General features: G+C 42.5%; 1 protein-coding gene across 1 annotated transcript in view; it reads left to right on the top strand.

Annotated features, from left to right (window-relative positions):
* The window catches only part of gpam (glycerol-3-phosphate acyltransferase, mitochondrial), a 136,439-nt gene extending 114,737 nt beyond the window's left edge, over nt 1-21,702 (top strand). The window contains exons 16-21 of the mRNA XM_084323500.1: nt 3,537-3,700; nt 7,097-7,174; nt 7,318-7,455; nt 7,588-7,777; nt 15,579-15,637; nt 17,741-21,702. Coding sequence (XP_084179626.1) covers nt 3,537-3,700; nt 7,097-7,174; nt 7,318-7,455; nt 7,588-7,777; nt 15,579-15,637; nt 17,741-17,857 — 746 coding nt within the window. The 3' untranslated portion in view covers nt 17,858-21,702. The remainder of the gene's footprint in view (nt 1-3,536; nt 3,701-7,096; nt 7,175-7,317; nt 7,456-7,587; nt 7,778-15,578; nt 15,638-17,740) is intronic.
* Nucleotides 21,703-22,021: the final 319 nt, after the last annotated feature.

Here is a 22,021-nt window from a genome sequence, read left to right as displayed (position 1 = left end):
AATACTGACATAATGAATTCCTATTCATTATTGCAACATTAGAGGTCTTGAAACGGAGACCTCCCTGTATATGTATGTAGAAGGGTGGATTATCCCTACTTTATGAGAGTGGATATGAACTGTCACCAGGTAGTGGGAGCACAGCAGATCTGGGTCCGGCTGAGTCCCCGACTGTAGTGTAGGGGTATTAGAATTGGGATTTAACAGAGGGAGCGGATGGGGCCTAGGATTTACTAACCTAGGGGTAGGGCTAGGCGATATATCGAGTATACTCGATGTATCGTGGCTTGTTCTACGTGAGATGTAGTAAATTGCTATATCGTGAACAGCGAGTATTAGCCGTCAGTTAGCCGACGCGGCTAAAAACAAACTATCAACACGGACCGACTTGCTTTAGCGCAGCGTTTTCCTCATTTCATTATAGACACAGACCAATGCGGACCTTCAATGATGAGCAATTGTCATTTCATTAGACACAGACCAGCTCAGACCTTCAATTGAATTGAATTGAGCAACTGGCTAACGTTAGCCGCTGTTAGCTTATCAGCTAACGCTAAACTATCTAACTAATGTGACTCCACGATACCATTTCCATTAGTGAGGAAATGGGGGGGGGGGGGGGGGGGGTATATTGATGAGGCTTGACAACAGGTCCAAAGATAACTTCACATTTATTGGCAATTCGTTTCTTTATATCGCTTCCTCCAGCTTCCAACTGTGTTGACAAAATGCAATCCTGGTGTGGTTAGCTACGGAGCATCAGAACGCTCAAACGCTCTCTCTCTCTCTCTCTCTTTCTCTTTCTCTCTTTCTCTCTCTCTTTCTTTCTCTCTCTTTCTCTTCTTCTTCTTCTTCTTCTTCTTCTTGTATATTTCCGGCGGACTACACGTCTAGGCATATTGCTGCCCTCCACAGGACAGTGCCAGCCCTCCATATATTCTGTTATACAGCCCTGCGGCAAGCAGGAACCTCTCTCTCGCTCTCAATGATTTAAAGTGGCCACACGTTACAATATAAATACTAACTGGGATAGTTGATTATAAACATTTAATTTCATTATCTGAAATATTATACAATCATTAAGTCTGCTATAAGCCATTATCCCTTTGTGTGTGATTATTATTGTCTCACAGTAGTGTGTATATATAAAGTGTGAGTGTTTTTAGCTCAAGTGGATAGAAAACAGTACTGTGCAAAAGTCACCCAAGAGTTTTTATATAAATGGTCTTACAGTAGATTATTACATTTTAAATAAAAAAAATAAAAAGTATTAGTATGTCAGTAGAGACAATGTCTTAGTACATTTTTAGAAACTTTTAATTTAATTATTTTTTAAAGCATCTTCATGGTTTAATGCAAACATATGTTGCAGTGACTATTATAATCAACGTATTGGCATGACTGTATGCATCAAAGGGTTAAATCAAGCATTTTTAAGTGCTTTAGAGTAAATGTTCAAATATCGCGATATATATCGTGATATAGCAAAAAATATTGCGATATCCTTTAGAGGCCATATCGCCCAGCCCTACCTAGGGGTTATACGCTGGTCCTTCTTGCCCTCCAGGGCGACTGTAGTAATTCCCCAAACACCCACACTTCCCCTAATACGTCCCACACCCTCTCACCCCCGGTGGCAGTAATGGTAAATGATATAATTTCTCCCCAAAGCAGTACCTTTCCTTGTTGACTGGTGGATACCTGTACAGAACACCTGCCCCAATTAAACATAGGCCGTGGATAAAAGGGGTTAAACAATAATGCACCGTTAATATTCACCGAAAAGGGGTTAGACAGTAATGCTCAGTAATCCACACGCACACAGTGATTCCAATTGTCCGCCTCTCCCTTTACTGGAAATATGACATGCAGGTTTACCACAACGCACTATGCATGACACTTGGATTTCGCGATTCACATTAATCAACAAGTCCCCGTATGGGTTAATACTCTTTTCATTGAACAGTACGGAGGGAGGTAGGCGGCAAGCTCCGTGAGCTATGGAATTGGACCAATCATCAAGGTACATAAGTGCTGTTTACACAACTCGACCACACAACACGTGTAATCAGAAAATTAAGTGGGCTTGAAAGTGAGTTGAAACAAAAAGCCTATCTAAGCCGGCATTACCTAAAACAACAAACATTGCGGCTCCCCTAGTCACTGGTGCACGTGCCAGCTCAAAGCATTTATTCTCTTCGCCCTTAGAGGGCATGCTCTCGAAAAGGAGAATGTTCGCCGATAATGTTCCAGAGCGCTTGGAGCGCTAACAGTACCTGGTGTGAGTGTACCAACCGAGTGCTGGCCTGCTCCCGCAACGAATGTCTGTGACGTGAGGTGGCCGTCGAACTGTCCCGTGGTTGTCACCTGTGATGGCAAGGGGCTGGCTGGGCTGACGTTAGGCAGGCGAATAGCTGAACTGGCAGTCGGCTAGGAGAATGCTGGAGGCGGGTGCGGTCCAGCGACGTCTGCTGCGGTGTCCGCTGCGGGGCTGGGAGACGGTGGAGCGACGCGTGAGCTAACTGGGCTAACAGGCCTATACTTGAAGCTAAGCTTTGGTCAGTGCGACCCCCTAGTCTTTCGCCTATACATTCCTAAACGCAGCGTGTGGAATATCCACAGCACAGTCCGGCAGTCGAACGTCTTCTTCTTGGTTCAAACGTACCCTAAGCATTATACTGGGAAGCTAAACTTTCGCATACGACATTACTATCCCACCCCGTGGCAGGAGTCGTAGTTCACGTGTCTTTATTAACAGGAGCTCTTAGTCCACACGTCCGCTTGCTTCACTGGAAAATGGAAGAAGAGAGCGTCCCGTGTATCTAGCTCCTCCTTCATGCCAGTCTCTTCCTCACCTGTCCTTTGCCAGCCCAACTTCGCACCAGCTCCCCCTGGCGACAGTCCAGCGCCATGTCCCACTACTAAATGTCAATATTAGGATATGGAGAATCAAGACGGGTCAGCGAGTTACACAACGTTATCATGAACACAGTAGAGTACAAGGAATTAGAGTTAGACACATTGAATTATTGTTAGACATATTCAGGTGTCTACATGTGTGTATATATATATATGTACAGTATCTCCCTGTTAAATGTTTGAGCCCCCAGAAGCTCCTGCACAAAGGTACATTTCCAGCGAGAGCTTCCGGGTTTCTCACATCAGTGCATAAATGGACTGCATTTATATAGCGTTTTTATCCAAAGAACTTTACAACTTGTGCCTTACATTCACCCATTCACACACACATTCACACACCAATGGCCGAGGCAACGATGCAAGGTGCCAACCTGCTCATCCGGAGCAGTTAGGGGTTAAGTGTCTTGCTCAAGGACACTTCGACACACTGCCGGGAAGAGCCGGAATCGAACAGGGGACCTTCTGATCACCAGCCGACCGCTATACTTCCTGAGCCACTGTCGCCCCAGTGAGGTCTTAATATGTCTCTATTTAGGGGTTCCTTGGCAAACGAAAGGCTTGATGACCCAGCCATGCACTATATCACATCATGTCCCATCTGTTTGATTGGTCCCCAGCCTGCAGTGCTCTGGCGTTGCAGAGAGAGCAGGCGATGGAGGCGCAGTCCAACCAGGACCAGCAGCAGCTCGGCTCCAACTGCCTGCTCCTCAGCCAGGAGAGGCTGATCCGCAAGTCGGCCGGACTCTCCCACTTCCTCAGCAACGAGGTGGCCGTGGCTCCCGTAAGTCCTCTGCTTGCTTAGTAGGGTTGGGTACCGTTCACATTTTAACCTGTGAATCGATACCGGTACCCTCGGTACTTTAGTCTCTAAAAATGTAATCTACCTACCTCAGTTGTAAAAAATGTTGTCCAAACTTCAAATGATTTATTATCAGTATTATTTATTTAGAACAATTTGTTAATATATACAGTATATAATATTGCAGTGAGTGTTGTCTGCATCTAGCTTTGTAAAGTGTAACCACACTTGCAACCGTTTTCGGCTTGCCATTGGCCCAACTGCTTTGTTGTTGTTGATTCAAGTAAAATCCTAGGTAAGCTTGTATTGTGCTTGTGAATGTTGACGTGAACGTGCGGCACACTTCATAGGTTTCGTTTCGCGGTTTTACATAATTTTTTTTATGAAATTAGCTAAATGTCGCACCGGTGGATCTCACGTGAATCTGTAGTAGGGCTGGGTGATATGGCCAAAAATTATATTGCGATAACGATATCGATAACAATATCATATCACTAGTTTAAAAAAAAAAATCATATGTATGTTTATTTTGCAGCAATTTTTCTTTTCTTTTTTTATCCACTTTTTCTCCCATTTTCTATATTTTCTCCCATCCCAATTTCGTATCATCCAATTCAACCCTCCCCTGTCACGAACGCTGTTTCTTGCCTCCCACAAGCCGGCTGCAATGTGGACTAAGTCATACATAGCACAAGTCCCCTCCGGTACTTGAGGTAACAGCAGTCGCATCTTTTCACCTGCGCAGCTCGATCTCTCAGTGGCGAGGAGTAACGCGTGGGAGGCTCAAGCTGCCCCCGACACTTCCTGATTCTACTGCGCAGGCGCACCAACCGACCTGTAGGAGTCGCTGTCCACAACGCCCGATCCCCACCCATCAGTTTCCCACCCCCTAATACGGCCAATGTGTATTAGTATGGACGACCAGCTAAACTGAAAGCAAATGTGGAGCGCTGGGCTCGAACAGGCGAGCCCAGCGTCTCCAGATTTCGTGGCGAGCGCCTTGCCCACTACGCCACGTAGCCGGCCATTTTGCAGCAATTCTTTGTCGTTGCCGCCATCTTTAGTGTTACATCCCCTCACACTCCAGTTCTCAGGCTGCAGCTGGTTTGAAAGCGAAAGTAAACCGGCTTCTCTGCTGGCTGTGGCTCCAGGGTAGTTGAACAGTTCTGGCTCTGCTAGTTTCTTTTCTATCTTTTGGCGCTTTTTTGGTGGACAAACCACCGCACATGTGCACCGTGACTCATGACTGGAGACTAGCTCTGCTAGCACACATAGCCTACAGACGGTTTCAAACTGTATTTTAAATTAGAAAGCAAACAAAATAAATGGACGAGAAAAATAAATCTCAATTTGGTCAGTATTGTCATTTGGACATGTCGATTATTAAAATATATCGCGATAATTATCGTTATATCGCCCAGCCCCTACTCTGTAGTACCGACGTGATTCGGTCGGTACCCTTAAAAGTACTGGATTCGGTACCCATCCCTACTGCTTATGGGTGTAATGATCTCGATACAGGATGGAGAATTCCTAGAACAAAAAGGCATGTTCAGTACAGTGTATTAAAACTGTGTGGATAATTCTCCTTCTCTCGGGTTCTCGGGCCTGAACTATGACCTCTGCCAGTGGGTCTTGGACTTCCTGACGGGCAGACCCCAGGTGGTGAGAGCAGGCAACTGTACCTCCTCATCCATCACCCTCAACATAGGGGCCCCCCAGGGCTGTGTTCTGAGTCCCCTCCTCTACTCCCTGTACACACACGACTGTGTGGCTCAGCGGAGTAGCAACACAATCATCAAATTTGCTGACGACACAGTGGTGGTGGGCCTGATCTCTGCAAACGACGAGAGGGCCTACCTGGATGAGGTCAAGGTCCTGGCGGGATGGTGCCAGGAAAACAGCCTCTCCCTGAACGTCAGCAAAGCAAAGGAGATGATTGTGGACTTCAGAAGGTCGGGGGTCAAGGACTACAGCCCCCTCAGCATCGACGGGGCACCGGTTGAGAGAGTGAACAGCTTTAAGTACCTCGGAGCCTACATATCCGAGGACTTGACATGGACCACACACATTGACAGTGTTGTGAAGAAGGCACGACAACGCCTCTACTTCCTCAGGCGCCTAAGGAAGTTCCAAGTCAGTCAGAAGATCCTTAATAACTTCTACTCATGTACAATAGAGATCATCCTGACTGGCAACATCACCTCCTGGTTTGGGAATAGCACTGCACAAGACCGAAGCAGACTACAAAGAGTGACGCGTTCAGCCGAACGCACAATTGGAGGGGGGCTCCCCACCCTCCAGAACATTTACAACAAGCGGTGCAGGGGCAAGGCTAAGAGAATCATTAAGGACTCCAGTCACCCGAACAACTGCCTCTTTGAACTGCTGCGGTCAGGCAAGCGATACCGGAGTCTCAAGGCGAGCACAGAAAGACTCAGAAGAAGCTTCTATCCCCAGGCCATCAGGCTGCTCAACAAACAATGAACACTACACAACAACCATCAAACGCACATAGCACATACATCCACACGCACATACTCACTTTAAACAAACACACTGTAGCACCCACTCCCCACACTTTATAGCACACACTCACTTTAAACAAACACACTGTAGCACCCACTCCCCACACTTTATATTTATTGATAAAGGATTGCACTACAACTCGTACACCTTACTGTAAATTGTACCTAAATTGTACCTCATCCCATTTCTGCTTTGCACTATATAGTATTGTATATTAGTACACTGCATAGTATTGTATATTATATGGTAACTCAGTTACGTCTATTCTGCATCGAACATTGTACATATGTCTATACTGAACACTGTGACCTCATTTTCTACTTCTAATTTACATGCTATACTATGTTATTGATACTTATCTTGTCTAGCACAGTCTCTGGAGTGTAACAGTAAGAAGCATTTTGTATAAAAGTATTCTGTACTTCTGTATGACAACTATTAAAGAAACTTGAAACTTGAACTCTTCCGGAAGTCAAATTCTTCCCCTTTTTGTTGTCAAAACCAGGAATCTGCCTGCATCCTATCAGCGTAGAGTGGGAGGGGAGAGGGAAGGGTACACTATACACACATGCACAGCATTCTTCTGAGCTATACCAAGATGTGTATGTGTATACATGCATATAATATATAATTAGAGCTCTGTAATATGAATACATTTTAAAGAAATGTAAAGTCTAAAACTTGGATTTAAACATTTTAAATGTAACTCAAAATGCAAAGTCTTTTCAAATCTGAAAATATGTGTATCATTACGCCCCTAATGTTCACTGACTGTATACCTTTCAGAGCCAAATCAAACCAACTCTCTCTCCACAAGGGAACTAACAGGAAATGGTTTGTCTTCCACAGCCCTGTCAGACCATCTATCAGGTGTTCCATGATGCTGTGAGCCGGCTCATCCGGTATGGAGTTCTCTATGTCGCAGAGGTCAGTTCCATGCAAACCCTGCCTTCAGTATCCAAAGAGGGAAAAATAGAGTACTTATATTTTCTCAAAGTATACTGTGTATTCAGAAAGTATATAAGTTGTGTTACATTTAAATCACTCAAGTCAGAAGTAATGTTTATCAGGAGGACCAGGAAGAACTGAGCCCCAGCCCCACAGAAGAGCCTTGGCCCAAGAAGTTTCCAGAGCCTCTCTCCTGGAGGAGTGATGAGGAGGATGAGGACAGTGACTTTGGGGAAGAGCAGAGAGACCGTTACCTAAAGGTATGACTCAGCCACCCCATCTCTCATCCTCACCTGTTTTCCCCCCCATCTGTCATATAGAATATACACACTGTCATCACTTGCTTCAGAAACACTGCTGTGTAAGTCATTTATCTCTCTTTGTCGGGTCAGGTGAGCCTGTCCTCGGAGCACCAGGAGTTCTTTGTCTTCCTGCAGCGGCTGCTCAGCCCTGTGCTGGAGGCCTACAGTGGTGCCGCCATCTATGTCCACAGCCTCAGCCAGCCTACGGCAGAGTCCGAATACACCCAGCAGCTCTTCAGATACCTGCTGACCCGCACGGAGAAGGGGGTGGCCGCCTACGGTACTGTAGTTTACCAAACTACTAATTACTTCACAATGAAAGATGTTCTTAACTATAAAACTGCATTTAATCAAACTACTACCTTCTTAACTACTCTAAAACTGTAGTTTCCTACTTTACAGTCAAATACTAAAACTGTTGTGTACCAAACTTCTACTTTAGTGAAATATGTTAAATTACATCTTAACACTTTGACTGCCGGAAAACGCTTTAGAGCGCCATTCCCGGCCATGCTCAAGTTGCCGGAGGACGCTGTACAGCGTCCTTATATCAATATTTCAAAAATCTGCGATCGGATTCATATTTCCCCTCCGCTGGCCTGAGATCCAACAGGAGGACCCACTGAGCTCTCTGGCGGTTCAGGAGCGCCATCTGGTGGCCGATCGGCGCAATCGCCAAACAGGAAGTGCTATGGAGGTTGTGCTGGTCGACCATATTACTTCCGGGCACTCTGTTTGGCTCACGGGACTCGATCTCGACACAATACATAGCGATCGATTGCCAATAACTCGATAAACAACATGATTTGGACATATATACTATTATACAAGCTGGAAATGGACCCGATATTTCTACATACCATAATAGGTAAATGACTGTTCCACGCTCATCGCCCAACGGCGCGAGGAGGATACGGTAAGATTCAGCGTTATTTTTTATCGTATTCCATATAAACTGTTATGATGAACATATCACCCACACTAGATGAATGATATAACGCTGCCCACGGAATTATAAACGATCCCCCGCCCATCCGGTCATCATCAGATCATACGTAGATCATTCTAGAAGTACGTCCAATTGACATTTTTTATATCGCCCCGATTGCCATCAAACTGTATTTCATCATCAATATAATGCATTTGGGGCTATATATCACGTTCTGGAGAAAGCTGCAGAAAGAGATGAAAACATACTTATACATTAGACCATACTTTACTATGAATATGTGAATGAAAAAGTTTAACGTTGCTACACAATGAACAATACATATAGGACTTTGAATGGGCCCTAATAATGGCAATGTAGCAATAGAATTTAAAAAGTTATAGCCATGCAAAGAAGGGGTACTTCTCCATAGACAAATAGAGCCGGCAACCTATGGTATATAATGAATTGAACCCATGGCACCCAAAGTGTTAACTTATCTAAAAAAAACGAAAATTTTCAAAAACACCACTTTTAAAAAGGGATTCACAGGGCTTACTATAAATCTTTTTCACAACTGCCCGGAACCGAACCAAACTGCATTTCAGGGCTCTACAGTACAGTGTGACCATTTCACTCGCATTTGCCCCTAAAAAATGATTTAGGAGCACAGTGTGCGAGTAATAGCCTGATGCATATTTTCTATGAGTTGAGTGGATGCGTGACCGGAGCAGTGTGTGTGTTTGAGAGAGAGCAAGCTTTACCTAGTGGGCGGCAATTGTAATTTCATAATAGACACAGAGCAGTGCGGACCTTCAATTTTAGAGGCTATGACATCTAGCTCTTCAGCCCTGCGTTCGACAGCCCTGTGACAACTCCTCCTGTGACAACTCTCACAAGTTGCGCTGTTTCTATGTGCAGTGAAAACTCTGGGAGCAACGGGTCCAATGAAAGTTTACCCAAATCAAAAACCCTGGGTAGACAAATCCGTCCGTGAAGCTCTGAGAGAGCGCACCAAAGCATACAACGACGGCCTAGAGGCAGGCAACATGAATGACCACAAGGTGGCGCGATACAACGTAAGGAGGACAGTGTCAGAGGCCAAACGACGCTACAGGGATAAAATTGAACTCCAGTTTGAACAAGCTGACTCTAGAGCTATGTGGCAGGGGCTCAAAACGATGACAGACTACAAAGGCGCCTCCCTCAAACTGAACAGTGACATCTCCTTAGCAAATGACCTCAATACCTTCTATGCGAGGTTTGATGCTGGTAATAACAACACCAGCTCACAAGCCTCGGCAATGGGGGGGGGGGGGGTCGGCTGCTGATGGAGGCACAGTGTTCAGGGTAACAGAGCATGAGGTGAGGCGGACCTTTAAAAAAGTGAATATCAGGAAGGCAGCAGGTCCAGACGGCATCCCCGGCCGCGTCCTAAAAGTCTGTGCCGACCAACTGGCCCCAGTATTCACTGACATATTTAACCTGTCCTTAGAACAGGCTGTCATCCCCACCTGCCTGAAGAAGTCCACTATTATCCCTGTACCCAAAAAATCCAAGCCTGCTTGCCTCAACGACTACCGCCCTGTAGCTCTCACCTCCATAGCCATGAAGTGCTTTGAGAAGCTAGTAAAGGGCTACATCTGCTCCTCCCTCCCCATCAACATGGACCCCCTGCAATTTGCATACCGCCCCAACAGGTCCACGGAGGACGCCATATCCCATGTGCTGCACACAGCAGCATCACACCTGGACAAGAGGCAGGGGAACTATGTGAGAATGCTATTCATCGACTACAGCTCGGCATTCAATACCATAGTCCCCTCCATACTCATAGCCAAGCTCAGGGACCTGGGCTTGGGCTATGACCTCTGCCAGTGGGTCTTGGACTTCCTGACTGGCAGACCCCAGGTGGTGAGAGCAGGCAACTGCACCTCCTCATCCATCACCCTCAACATAGGGGCCCCCCAGGGCTGTGTTCTGAGTCCCCTCCTCTACTCCCTGTACACACACGACTGTGTGGCTCAGCGGAGTAGCAATACAATCGTCAAATTTGCTGACGACACAGTGGTGGTGGGCCTGATCTCTGCCAACGACGAGAGGGCCTACCTGGAAGAGGTCAAGGTCCTGGCGGGATGGTGCCAGGAAAACAGCCTCTCCCTGAACGTCAGCAAAACAAAGGAGATGATTGTGGACTTCAGGAGGTCGGGGGTCAAGGACTACAGCCCCCTCAGCATCGACGGGGCACCGGTTGAGAGAGTCAACAGCTTTAAGTACCTCGGAGCCTACATATCCGAGGACTTGACATGGACCACACACATTACAGGGTGTCCGCGGATCCTTAAAAAGTCTTAAAAGGTCTTAAATTTGTTTATCAATAATTAAGGCCTTAGTTTGTCTTAAAATGTCTTAAATCCATTTTCAGAGGTCTTAAAAATGCCATAGAAAGGAAAGATAAAATGCAATGTCATCTTATGTTTTATTATGAAATCTGGGGGAAAACGGTTAACGGGAAATAAAGTTTGACTTTTCATTGACCGTGTTGTAGAATCACGCAGACCGGAATGGGGCGGAACCAACAAGGAGTTGTGTTGGGCCGGGGAACCATTTCAGCAACGGAGTCTAGCTAACGTTAGCAAGGCGAAGCGATAACGCTAACATTACGTTTAGTTTAGTTTAGTTTAGCATTTGCACTCGTTAATATGGGAAAGTGCCAATTTAACGAGAACTGGCTCGACAATCCACTGTTTGCGCGATGGTTGGTCCCAGTCAAAGACCATTACGAGCCCCGCTGCAACAAAAAAAAATAGCAGTCGCGTCGCACATGCTGAGCGCTAAGCATGTTACCTCTGCAAACTACTATTTCCTCCACACCAGCTGCGCCATCAGGTAGGACTATAACATTTGCACCAACAGAAGTCCGGATAACATTTGGCTCCACGCCAAAGCTTGAAGCTGAGGTCTTAACTTGAAAATAATCTATTCACGGATGTAAACAAGGACACGTTTGTGTTTATGTTCGATGAGAGCTTCACCCACTATGTATTTTTTCCTCCCACCCACCCCCTCCTAATGACGTACAGTATCCTCCCATGTATGTTAGGATCTATGGGTAACAGTACTGTATATTTGCATATCGTATATGTCACAAATGTAACAGTACAGTACTATATACCTGTATGTCCCTATGCCATAAATGTCATGTATGTTGAGTATGTCATAAATGTCACTATGAATTGAAAATGGGGGACCCTGGTGTAAACAAGACAAACGTCTTTCTCTGGTCTGCATCCCCTTAACAATTGTGTGTATTGAGCCGTACTGTATTGTACCCATTCTGCAATCTGTTAAACAAAGAATTCATTCATTCAACCAAACCACAAAAACAAAACAACTGGATGAATGAATGAAAACTTTATTTAACAGATTGCAGAATGGGTACAATACAGTACGGCTCAATACACACAATTGTTAAGGGGATGCAGACCAGAGAAAGACGTGTGTCTTGTTTACATCAGGGTCCCCCATTTTCAATTCATAGTGACATGACATTTATGACATACTCAACATACATGACATCATGACATTTATGGCATAGGGACATACATGACATACAGGTATATAGTACTGTAGTGTTACAATTGTGACATATACGATATGCAAATATACAGTACTGTTACCCAGAGATCCTAACAGAAAATATATACATATGATGGGGAGGAGACTGTACATTAGGAGGGGGGGGGGGGGGGGGGGGTTGGACATTTTACTCTTTAAGAGCGGTTTTGAATGTGGGCAGGGGTAAAGTGGGTTTTAGGAGTGAGGTTAAGCAGTAGTCTGACCAGTTTGTTTTGTGATGTTTGTAATCTTGTTTTTAAGGCCTTTGAGGTGCTTTGGTACCATGATGTGCAAGCATAGTCGTAGTACCCTTGAATGAGTGCTCCTGTTAGAGTCTTCAGGGTATTCTTGTTTACCAGAGAGGAGATCCGGCACAAGAATCTTGTTTGTTGGTTGACTTTTTTGATACCCTGGGGAGGGTGGTAATAGTTATGTGTTCTGACAGTGGCTGTTGCACTTGCTGCTTGGCCCCTGGTATATTTTGTATAGCTATATTTGCTATTTATGTTTGGTCACCCCTTTGTTGAAATTCATCCAATCCAGTTACTCCTTTAAGTTCAAGATTTTTAAGTTTCCAAGTTATGTTTTAATAAACATCTTTGGACCAATGTGTCCCTAAACTTAAACTAATTGGTGTCGTTGCATGATTTGTCATTTTGTTATTGTGAAATTGGTATTAAATTTAATTCTGAGTGGCATTAAAAAGTCTTAAAAAGCATTAAATCTGACTGGGCTAAACCTGCAGATACCCTGCATTAACAGTGTTGTGAAGAAGGCACGACAACGCCTCTACTTCCTCAGGCGCCTAAGGAAGTTCCAAGTCAGCCAGAAGATCCTTAAGAACTTCTACTCATGTACAATAGAGAGCATCTTGACCGGCAACATCACCTCCTGGTTTGGGAATAGCACTGCACAAGACCAAAGCAGACTACAAAGAGTGACACGTTCAGCCGAACGCACAATTGGAGGGGGGCTCCCCACCCTCCAGAACATTTACTACAAGCGTTGCAAGGGCAAGGCTAAGAGAATCATTAAAGACTCCAGTCACCCGAACAACTGCCTCTTTGAACTGCTGCGGTCAGGCAAGCGATACAGGAGTCTCAAGGCGAGCACAGAAAGACTCAGAAGAAGCTTCTATCCCCAGGCCATCAGGCTGCTAAACGAACAATGAATGAACACTACACAACAACAACCACCAAACGCACATAGCACACACATCCACACGCACACACTCACTTTAAACAAACACACTGTAGCACCCACTCCACACACTTATAGCACACACCCACTTTAAACAAACACACTGTAGCACCCACTCCCCACACTTTATATTTATGGATGAAGGATTGCACTACAACTCGTACACCTTACTGTAAATTGTACCTAAAATTGTACCTCATCCCATTTCTGCTTTGCACTAGATAGTACTGTACATTAGTACACTGCATAGTATTGTGTATTGTATATTATATGGTAACTCAGAACATTGTACATATGTCTATACCGAACACTGTGACCTCATTTTCTTCTTCTAAATTCATGCTATATTATGTTATTATGTTATTTGATACTATCTTGTCTAGCACAGTCTCTGGAGCGTAACAGTAAGAAGCATTTTGTATGAAAGTATTCTGTACTTCTGTATGACAACTATTAAAGAACTTGAACTTGAACTTGAACTCTAACATGCTTTGCATCCTCGCCATTCCTGTATGCCCAAGTAGCGGTAAAACCCTGGAAACGCTGACAGGTACAGCTGAGAAATCAGTTTAGTTTTTGCGGAGATCCAATAGTGAGGGAAGGGGGGTGGGGGGGCTGAGTCACTCACTCACTCACTCACTCACTCACTCACTCATTAGGCTAACAATCCTGATTCCTGAACCTATTTCATTCAAAAGGAAGATATTGATTTACATGTGTGTATATATTAGGGGTGTAACGGTACACAAAAACCACGGTTCGGTACGTACCTCGGTTTTGAAGTCACGGTTCGGTACGGGTTTTCGGTACAGTGGGGGAAAGTTTGGCTTTCCATGTTCCACTCAGGGATGATGTAGTGTGCAGTAACTAATTGTACTTGTAGGGCTGTCAACGGATATTCTATATTGAAATTAAAAATTGATTTGTTAAATAAAAAATAAAAAAAATTATATTATATTGTGGAAAAAAACAGCCCCCGGTGGGCAGTTGTTAGTGGTTAACATACCGTTGTATTCGTTCGGTACACAGCCGTACTGAACGGTTTGGTACGGATACGCGTACCTTTACAGCCCTAGTATATATATATTAGGGGTGGGACAATACATCGATCCAGATCGATATATCGATCTATTATCAATAATCAAATAGGATCGACGCAACGTAAAAAGATCGATTCATATTGCGATACTCTTATTTTGAAAATCCCCGCGAGTCATATCCGCCGGCGCCCAGTATTGTGAAACTCCGTGTACACATTACAGCAGTGTTTGCGTCTGCTGTAAAGCACTACAGAGCGTCTATTTTGCGAGCAGATATAAGTCTGTGCAGTTTTTTCCCCGCAACGGGTCAAATGCATATAACAGGCGTTGCATCGTCGCCATTCCTTTATGCAAACGTCGCGTTAAATATCTAAATGAACGTCGCGTTGTCTGCTTAAAAGCTAAGCAGCTAACCGTGAGAGAGAACAGGAGAGTGAAGAGGGGACTTGGAAGGAGGAGGGGTGGGGGCTGTGGGGGACTGTGTGTGTGTGTGTGTGTCTGTGTGTGTCTGTGTGTGTGTTAAAGCTCAATATATAAAAACAAAAGTGAACAGGAGGTCTATTTGTATTAAAAACAATAGATTGTTTTTCATTTAAATGTCTGGAAGAGCTCAAAAATAAATACATCAATTGATATTTCCGTAGCCTTTTTTTAGTTGATCTAAATGTGACTGATTGTGTTAAATGGGCACATAATATCGCCTCATATCGATCGCAGGCACCTGAATTGAATCGTATCGTATCGTATCGTGGCAGACTTTGTGATATCGGCAAATATCGTATCGTTGTCCAAAGAATCGATATCGTATCGTATCGTGATGAAACTGATGATTCCCACCCCTAATATATATATAATCTTTTTTTATATAATCTTATCTCCTGTGCTGGCACAAACACTAACATAGTGTGGAGTGGAGAGATTACACACAACAAATGGACATTAGCTATAGTATAGCCTATAGCTCAGCAGCTGTAACAGAATAATTGTATTATGTTTCAACAGCGTCAAAATATTAATTATAATTAATTAAAGAATTGTATAAAGAATTTTCCCTGTTCTGTCTTCTAATAATATATTCCATTACTGATATTTTAGGTTTTTGCCGTGGTATCGTTTTAGAATCGGTATCGGTATTGAAGTCAAAATCTAGTAGAGCCCTGCAGTTTTATTAATTCATATTGTTGAATTTAGTTAAACTACCACCAAACTACTGCAGTGTATCGTTAACCTCAAACCTCATGATAAGATGGGTATAATTATGATAAATCCTTCTATTATTTTATTTATTTTTCCAGGTGAAAGTGCGACACATTACCTGGTGAAGAACACAGTGAAGACGTTTAAAGAGCTGGGGGTAAGAATGGATTCACTATAGAGCTCAGACGCTTCCTTTGGTTCTGGAAAAATTGTCTCATTTAAAATTAGCCATACGACTTTTACTATGCAACGTAGAAAACCACGATCCACGATGATAGTCACCATGTTAATATTGGCAACTGTTTCTGTGAGTTTCTATGTTGCACAGTAAACTTCGTATGACTAATCGTAATTATTGCCAGAGGCTACATTGTTTTAGATTTAGAGGTTTGTCTTGTCATCATACTCTTTACAATTTTGATATTGGGATGCTTCTTTTAATGCTACCAAGTAAGCTGCTATCTTGTATGAGCTTTGATACTTAAAGGAAAACGCCAACATTTTGGGAAATTAGCTTATTTTCCATCTTCCCTGGAGTTAGACAAAAAGATACATACACTTTTCTTCTCTGTGCATGCAGTAGGCTTAGGGAACGTAGCTAAGCGTAGCTTAGCTTCATCACTGGAAGTGGGGCAGTCCTTTACCCTGAAGTTCCCTACAGTCCCCTACAGTCACGAAATACACTCCAAATACAACTCCAAAACGTTCCTGTAAACATGTTGTGACCTGTGTATTTACCACGATCATCTCTATATACCCAACAAGCAATTGTAATAAGTCAATTGATCAAAAGTGTGTAGGTTCAAGACTAGATTTATTTATTAGCCTGGCAAACTAGCAAGAACCCCCAGTCCACTAAATAAATCAATAAACTCTAAGGCATTTATTGAGCTGTTTCGTTCAGTAATGCATTGTGCAAAATATCCCCTAGCGGTCTATATATTCAATAGTTACTATTTTGAGAGGGAATGATAATTCAACCCTTGCACTGAAGAACTATATGTCTGCTTTAAAAAAAGATTGTACAGCCCATGTATTTGCAATTTTTAAGTACATTTAAATCACTTGGACTGTGAATGTGATATCTTTTAATAATAAAGTCTGAAAACAATGGTCCTCATTTTCAAACAGACATAATAAAACATTACCAAGGAATTCCTTCAGTTGCAGTCGTTCAGTATTGACATTACTAAATGAGATGTCATGCTATATGTCATGTTCTATAGTAGGACTTACTACTATAATACCTAATAAAACAAGTCATTAGAATAATAGAAGCCTACTTTGCTGGAACGATTAATTTCGCACGTATACAGTACGTGTGTGTGTGTGCTTGCGCGCTGAGGCTGCCTCACCAAGCCGTTTCTCCACGCATTTATTTATTTATGGAGCATTTATTTATCCACTCTGGTTGGATGGTGTATTGTACTTGTGCTGTATAATAACGATACATTTGAATCTAATCTCATTTTGAGATCAGTCGCAAATCACTTCTGTGCTACCTGTTGAATGGATCAGCATGGTGCAGTGTAATGCCGAACCTCTTCTGTTTTGCACAAGCTTCATTCGCCTTAGTTTCAGTTTAAGAATGAGTGACGTTTTTCATTCATGGGAACCCAGTTGCGAAGATTTTGACGAGTTACGGAGACCGTTTCACGCATTCAGGAATCCGGAGGAGGATTTCCATAAATCTGTTGGTACAAACATTTTTACCAAGATATTTACAAAGGCACTTACGAACACGTTCGAGAATGATGACCAATGTTCTTCTGAAAACCTGAAACGGACTTATATGATTCTTCGTCTGCGCTAATCGATTTTTTATTCTAATTTTCATTGAACACTTTATTATTTTGCAGGGATCTGCAAGATGTTTTCTTAACTCTAGAATATGATTTGTAGGCCAGGACATCTCTGCAGCTCCACAATACCTAATTTAGAATGGTATTTTGACACACATTTCACATCTTAATAAATATTGCCTCCTGCGATTTGGATATTGCACTACTAGGTCACATTGCGATTTCGATTCGATTTGTATTAATTATTCAGCCCTAGTGTCTAGATGCCATCACCCAGAGTAACCTTGAATGTGACCAGTACAGTTAAGATGAATGTTAAGGTAACGGATAGGTTTCTAAGGTGAAAATGTTGAGTTACATCTCTTGCGACAATGGTCTTTATGGGCAATGGGATCTAGACACCATCATGTGTTTTTTTTTTAGTCCTCTACTCTGACTTGTCATCGAACTGTGCGCAGGTCCTGAAGGAGAGACGGGAGAACCGTGTGTCGCAGTTGGAGCTGAGCAGCACCTTCCTACCTCAGGCCAACCGGAACAAGCTCCTGCAATACATCCTAGGGTTCACCCTGCTGTGAGCCCGACCACACCAACCAACCTCTCCAAGACCCCAGGCTCTTCCCACTCAAGGGCTTTTACTGGCTACTTCTAACCAATCCCAGGTGCTACTCTGTGGAAAGCTTCACCAGGAAGTGCCTTCACGCAAAAGCCGCTGACCGTTAGCCGTTAGCCGGAAGAGACTTGAAATCAGTCTTCCTGTTTTGTTCCAGTCCAGGACTCCTATCCTCCTGTCTTAGAACTGTGCAGCTAGCGAAACGTATTAACCATTATTCCAAGAGGACACAAAAAAAAATAACGCAGCATAACAGAAAACATAACAATACCTCTAGTCATCATTCTCTTATCTCCATGTCCTTCTTTTGCCAGGTTTCATCTAAACGGTGTTTACTTACGGACCAATCATTCACCACAGGGATTATTTTATCCAGCAGTCTACTAAATGAATGTCATATTTTACAGCAACGCAAAACAACAAGCTGCCTTTTTTGTGTACAGAAGCGAAACGCAAAATGCTACATCTCCAAAATGGTAGGCGTAACGAAATAATTAACGAGGGCATTATGTTGACTTATTTCTTTGTGTGTGTGTAAAATTGCTTTCTTCAGGGCTCCTTAGCAAGCTAGAATTTACATTTTTAAAGAACAAACCCATTTTGAAAACAAGTACAAGGGCATGTCTCACAGGTCACAGTCTAGTGTTATTTAAAAAATAGATTCATGTATCGATACCATTGATAGGAATCGTTTCACATAAATAATAATAACAATAATAATAATAATAATAATAATAATAATAATCTTGACATATAAAGCAACCCTGCGAGGTTTCGAAATTGACCATTTTCATTTGCAAATAATTATGTACATTATATTAATCTCCCAACATTTAGTCTTGGTTACAGATATGTAGGAGAAAGTCAGTTATACTGTACACGTATTCGTTTTTAACATAGACGTACAGTAGCAGCACTGAGTAACACCACCGTTTCAATGATGGGAAAAAAACATATACTTTGCTTATTCTTCCTAGATAATACTCATAAGAGTAGTTCTAGCACAGTCACCAGTAACTAAGTGTGTAATGAAAGGTATATTTGTTTTATTCTTGTCGGGGGATTTGAAACATGGGTGAATTTGATCTGTGTATTTCTAACTATCTCATGCACATGAATGTTAACACAGCAGAGAGGATGGCGCCATGAAATGCTGATCGTCAGAGCAGATTGAGCGCAGCAAGTCTTTTGTTGTTTTGTTAAGTCATGTCTCTTTTGAAGGAATGGGTGAATTTAGGGTTAGTTGCGTTTGTTTTTCTCTGTATATGTTCTGTACAAGACGCTGTATAACATTTGTAGCACAATTGTTGAGACATACAGTAGAGTTGCCTCCATACACACCACTGAAAGAAAGTTTTGCAGCTATGCATTGTTAATAGACAGGAATATAGGTTGTATGCTAGCAGTGAATGGAGGAATAGGGGTTGTATGTTAGCAGTGAATGGGGGAATATGGGTTGTATGCTAGCAGTGAATGGTACATATCCACGAGTGTTGTTTTTATTTGATAACAAGAAGTCTGTTCTTATTTTGCGAGAGAAAAATACTTTGAAGCCTCTTGGCTAAAAGAGAGGGGTGATGTCTCACTCATTTTGTATTGTTTACTTTGTGTTGTATATATACAAACTACGTTGAAGAGCTGTGAAGGTTTTGCAAATCATCGTCCTTACCCGTCAGGTCCATCTACCTATCCTCGCGATTCTTCCTTGAAACGCTCGCTGTACAGTAGCTGTGTATTTGGCTGCATCACCTGCTGTATCAGTACTACTTTTCTTTATTTATTTTTTTTATAATGGTTTTCAACTATAATAGTATTCAATATCTACAATATCTAAGAGGTTGGAATACCTCTTGCATGTATCACCTACTTCTGCTGCCCTAGTCATAAACATTATTTTGTTCACATCAAGGATAACTACTTTGTCGTTCCAAAGCGAGCCATTAATACACTTTCTAAATAAATTTATTTTAGATTCCAGCCTTGTGTTGGTCTTTTAGATGTATGTGTTGCTCATGGGCTAGCCAGTGCACCCACCAGATCGAGAGCGAAGAAGAACTGTGTTTTGGTATTGGAAGGAAAGCCAGCGGATGTATGGGGAGTTGCCATCGTGGAAGGAGTCGGTAACAAACGCAAACCTTAAATCAGTGACGAGGAAGTAATTAAATGTTTAAAGTCTACCATCTTCCTCTGTTGGGATAACTTTTGATACAAATCAAGAAAATTCTGATTGTACGTATTTAAGTTAATGTTCAGTTTTAGCACTTGGCTGCAAGGCTATATTGCACGCTTTTGCAATGTACTGTATATTGCATTTTTGGGGGGGGGGGTATATTTAATTTATTAATTTCAATGCTTTCACAGCTTTATTCTAAACCTTCATAGTATCATGCAGTGTTCCAGTAAAAGGGGGATATTTATATGAAGCCCCTCTAGGTGAAAGATTACAACCTGTATCTAAGTTTAGTAGATTTCAGTTGTTACTACTGTATGTTATATCTGCATCTTGATTTGGGGGGAGCACAATGCATGACATTAACGGGAGAAGATATGATTTTTGTTGCCAGTTATTCATGTTGCTTATCACAGAGCGACTCCCATGGTTTGGTTGAAGAACGGATACGTATGTGAATTTTGAATGGGAACAACATCAAGAGAATACAATCATTTCCTACAGTACAACCAACTTCCTATCAAGTCTATTCTCATTTGGTATTCTATATGGCATTGTTGACGCTCTTTGCCAGCACACAGAATCATAAAGCAATAGTCGATCCAGAAAATGAAAGGTACTGAAGCGCATCCCTGTGGGACTCCTCTACATCTACTGTACTGTATGTATCCGCTGGTCGCCTTTAATCTCGTTAACACTTAAAAGGGGAATGCCACCCATTTTAAGAACTCGTATATGTTCTTCCTGTAGCCCAGGACAGTTCAGTCAGTATTTTGTGAACACACACCAGAGAGAATTCAGAGAGAGAACCCGCCAGTGATATAACTTGGATTTCAATTCTGGGGCTACTCCATAGATGATGAATGGGACTCTTGACTTTGTGAGGCCATTAAATGTCCCAGTGATATCACCGATTGGATGGTTCTCCGAGCTTTAGGAGAGAGTGGTAGTGCTCACAAATACTGTCCTTAGGCACAGGAACATGCATGAATTCTTAAAATGGGTGGCATTCCCCTTTAAATGTAAACTACTCAATCTGAGAAATGTATATTTAGTGTAGTGTGTGAATACTTTTGTTTTAAAGAGAATGATAGTTGTTAGTGTAGAAGATGACATTAACTTTGTTACCTCTTGAATGTATCAACAGTTCCCCCCCCAAATTGTCAATGTGATCTTGTAGAATGCGCGGTAGAGTTGCACACAAATGTAATAACGTTTGTCTGACCTCTAACTAAGATGGTTGAAACACATCATTACTTGTTTAATCATAACCCGAAGAAAGAAAAAAGATGCAAAGGACTTGGTAGCATTCAAACAAAATACCTTACTTGTGTCCTTCAAATAGGATGCCTTTTAATGCACTGTTCTGTTGTGTGTGTGTGTGTGTGTGTGTGTATGAGTGTGTGTGTGTCCCTTTTGGTATGTTGTGCATGTTAACAAGGCCCACATAGCGTGGCCATTAAAAGAAATAAAAAAGGATCTCTGTAAAGGCAATTACTGAAGTATAATAGAACCAGAGCACTTGACTTACCATAAGGAAGAGTCACAAAGACTTCCTGCTTCTGTAGAACAAAACCAATGTTCAAGCACAGTTGACATCATGCAATTTATGTTTTGTTTTTAAATAAATTAACGATAGATTAACAACTCTCGTCCGTGTGCCCTTATTTTGAATTGTGCAATTACTGCAGTAGAAACATTGTTTTTAGGATTTCAAGGTTGTGCGATTACTGCAGTAGAAACATCGTTTTTAGGATTTCAAGGTTGTTGGACCCAATCATTTCTTTCTGTTTTTTTTTATTTGTAATTTTTTTTTAACCTTTGATACCCTGTGAGAAGATAAATGAAAATGCTGGTTTGCACTATGTTAACACTTTGAGTGCCAGCAGGGGGCGCACGATTTAGCGCTTGAGTGCCAGCGCTCTATTCAATGAGGGCGAGCACATTTGCGAACGCATA

This window comes from Notolepis coatsorum (genome assembly GCF_963971535.1).
Source record: "Notolepis coatsorum genome assembly, chromosome: 10".
NCBI lineage: Eukaryota > Metazoa > Chordata > Actinopteri > Aulopiformes > Paralepididae > Notolepis > Notolepis coatsorum.
This window is presented reverse-complemented; position numbering and strand designations above follow the sequence as displayed.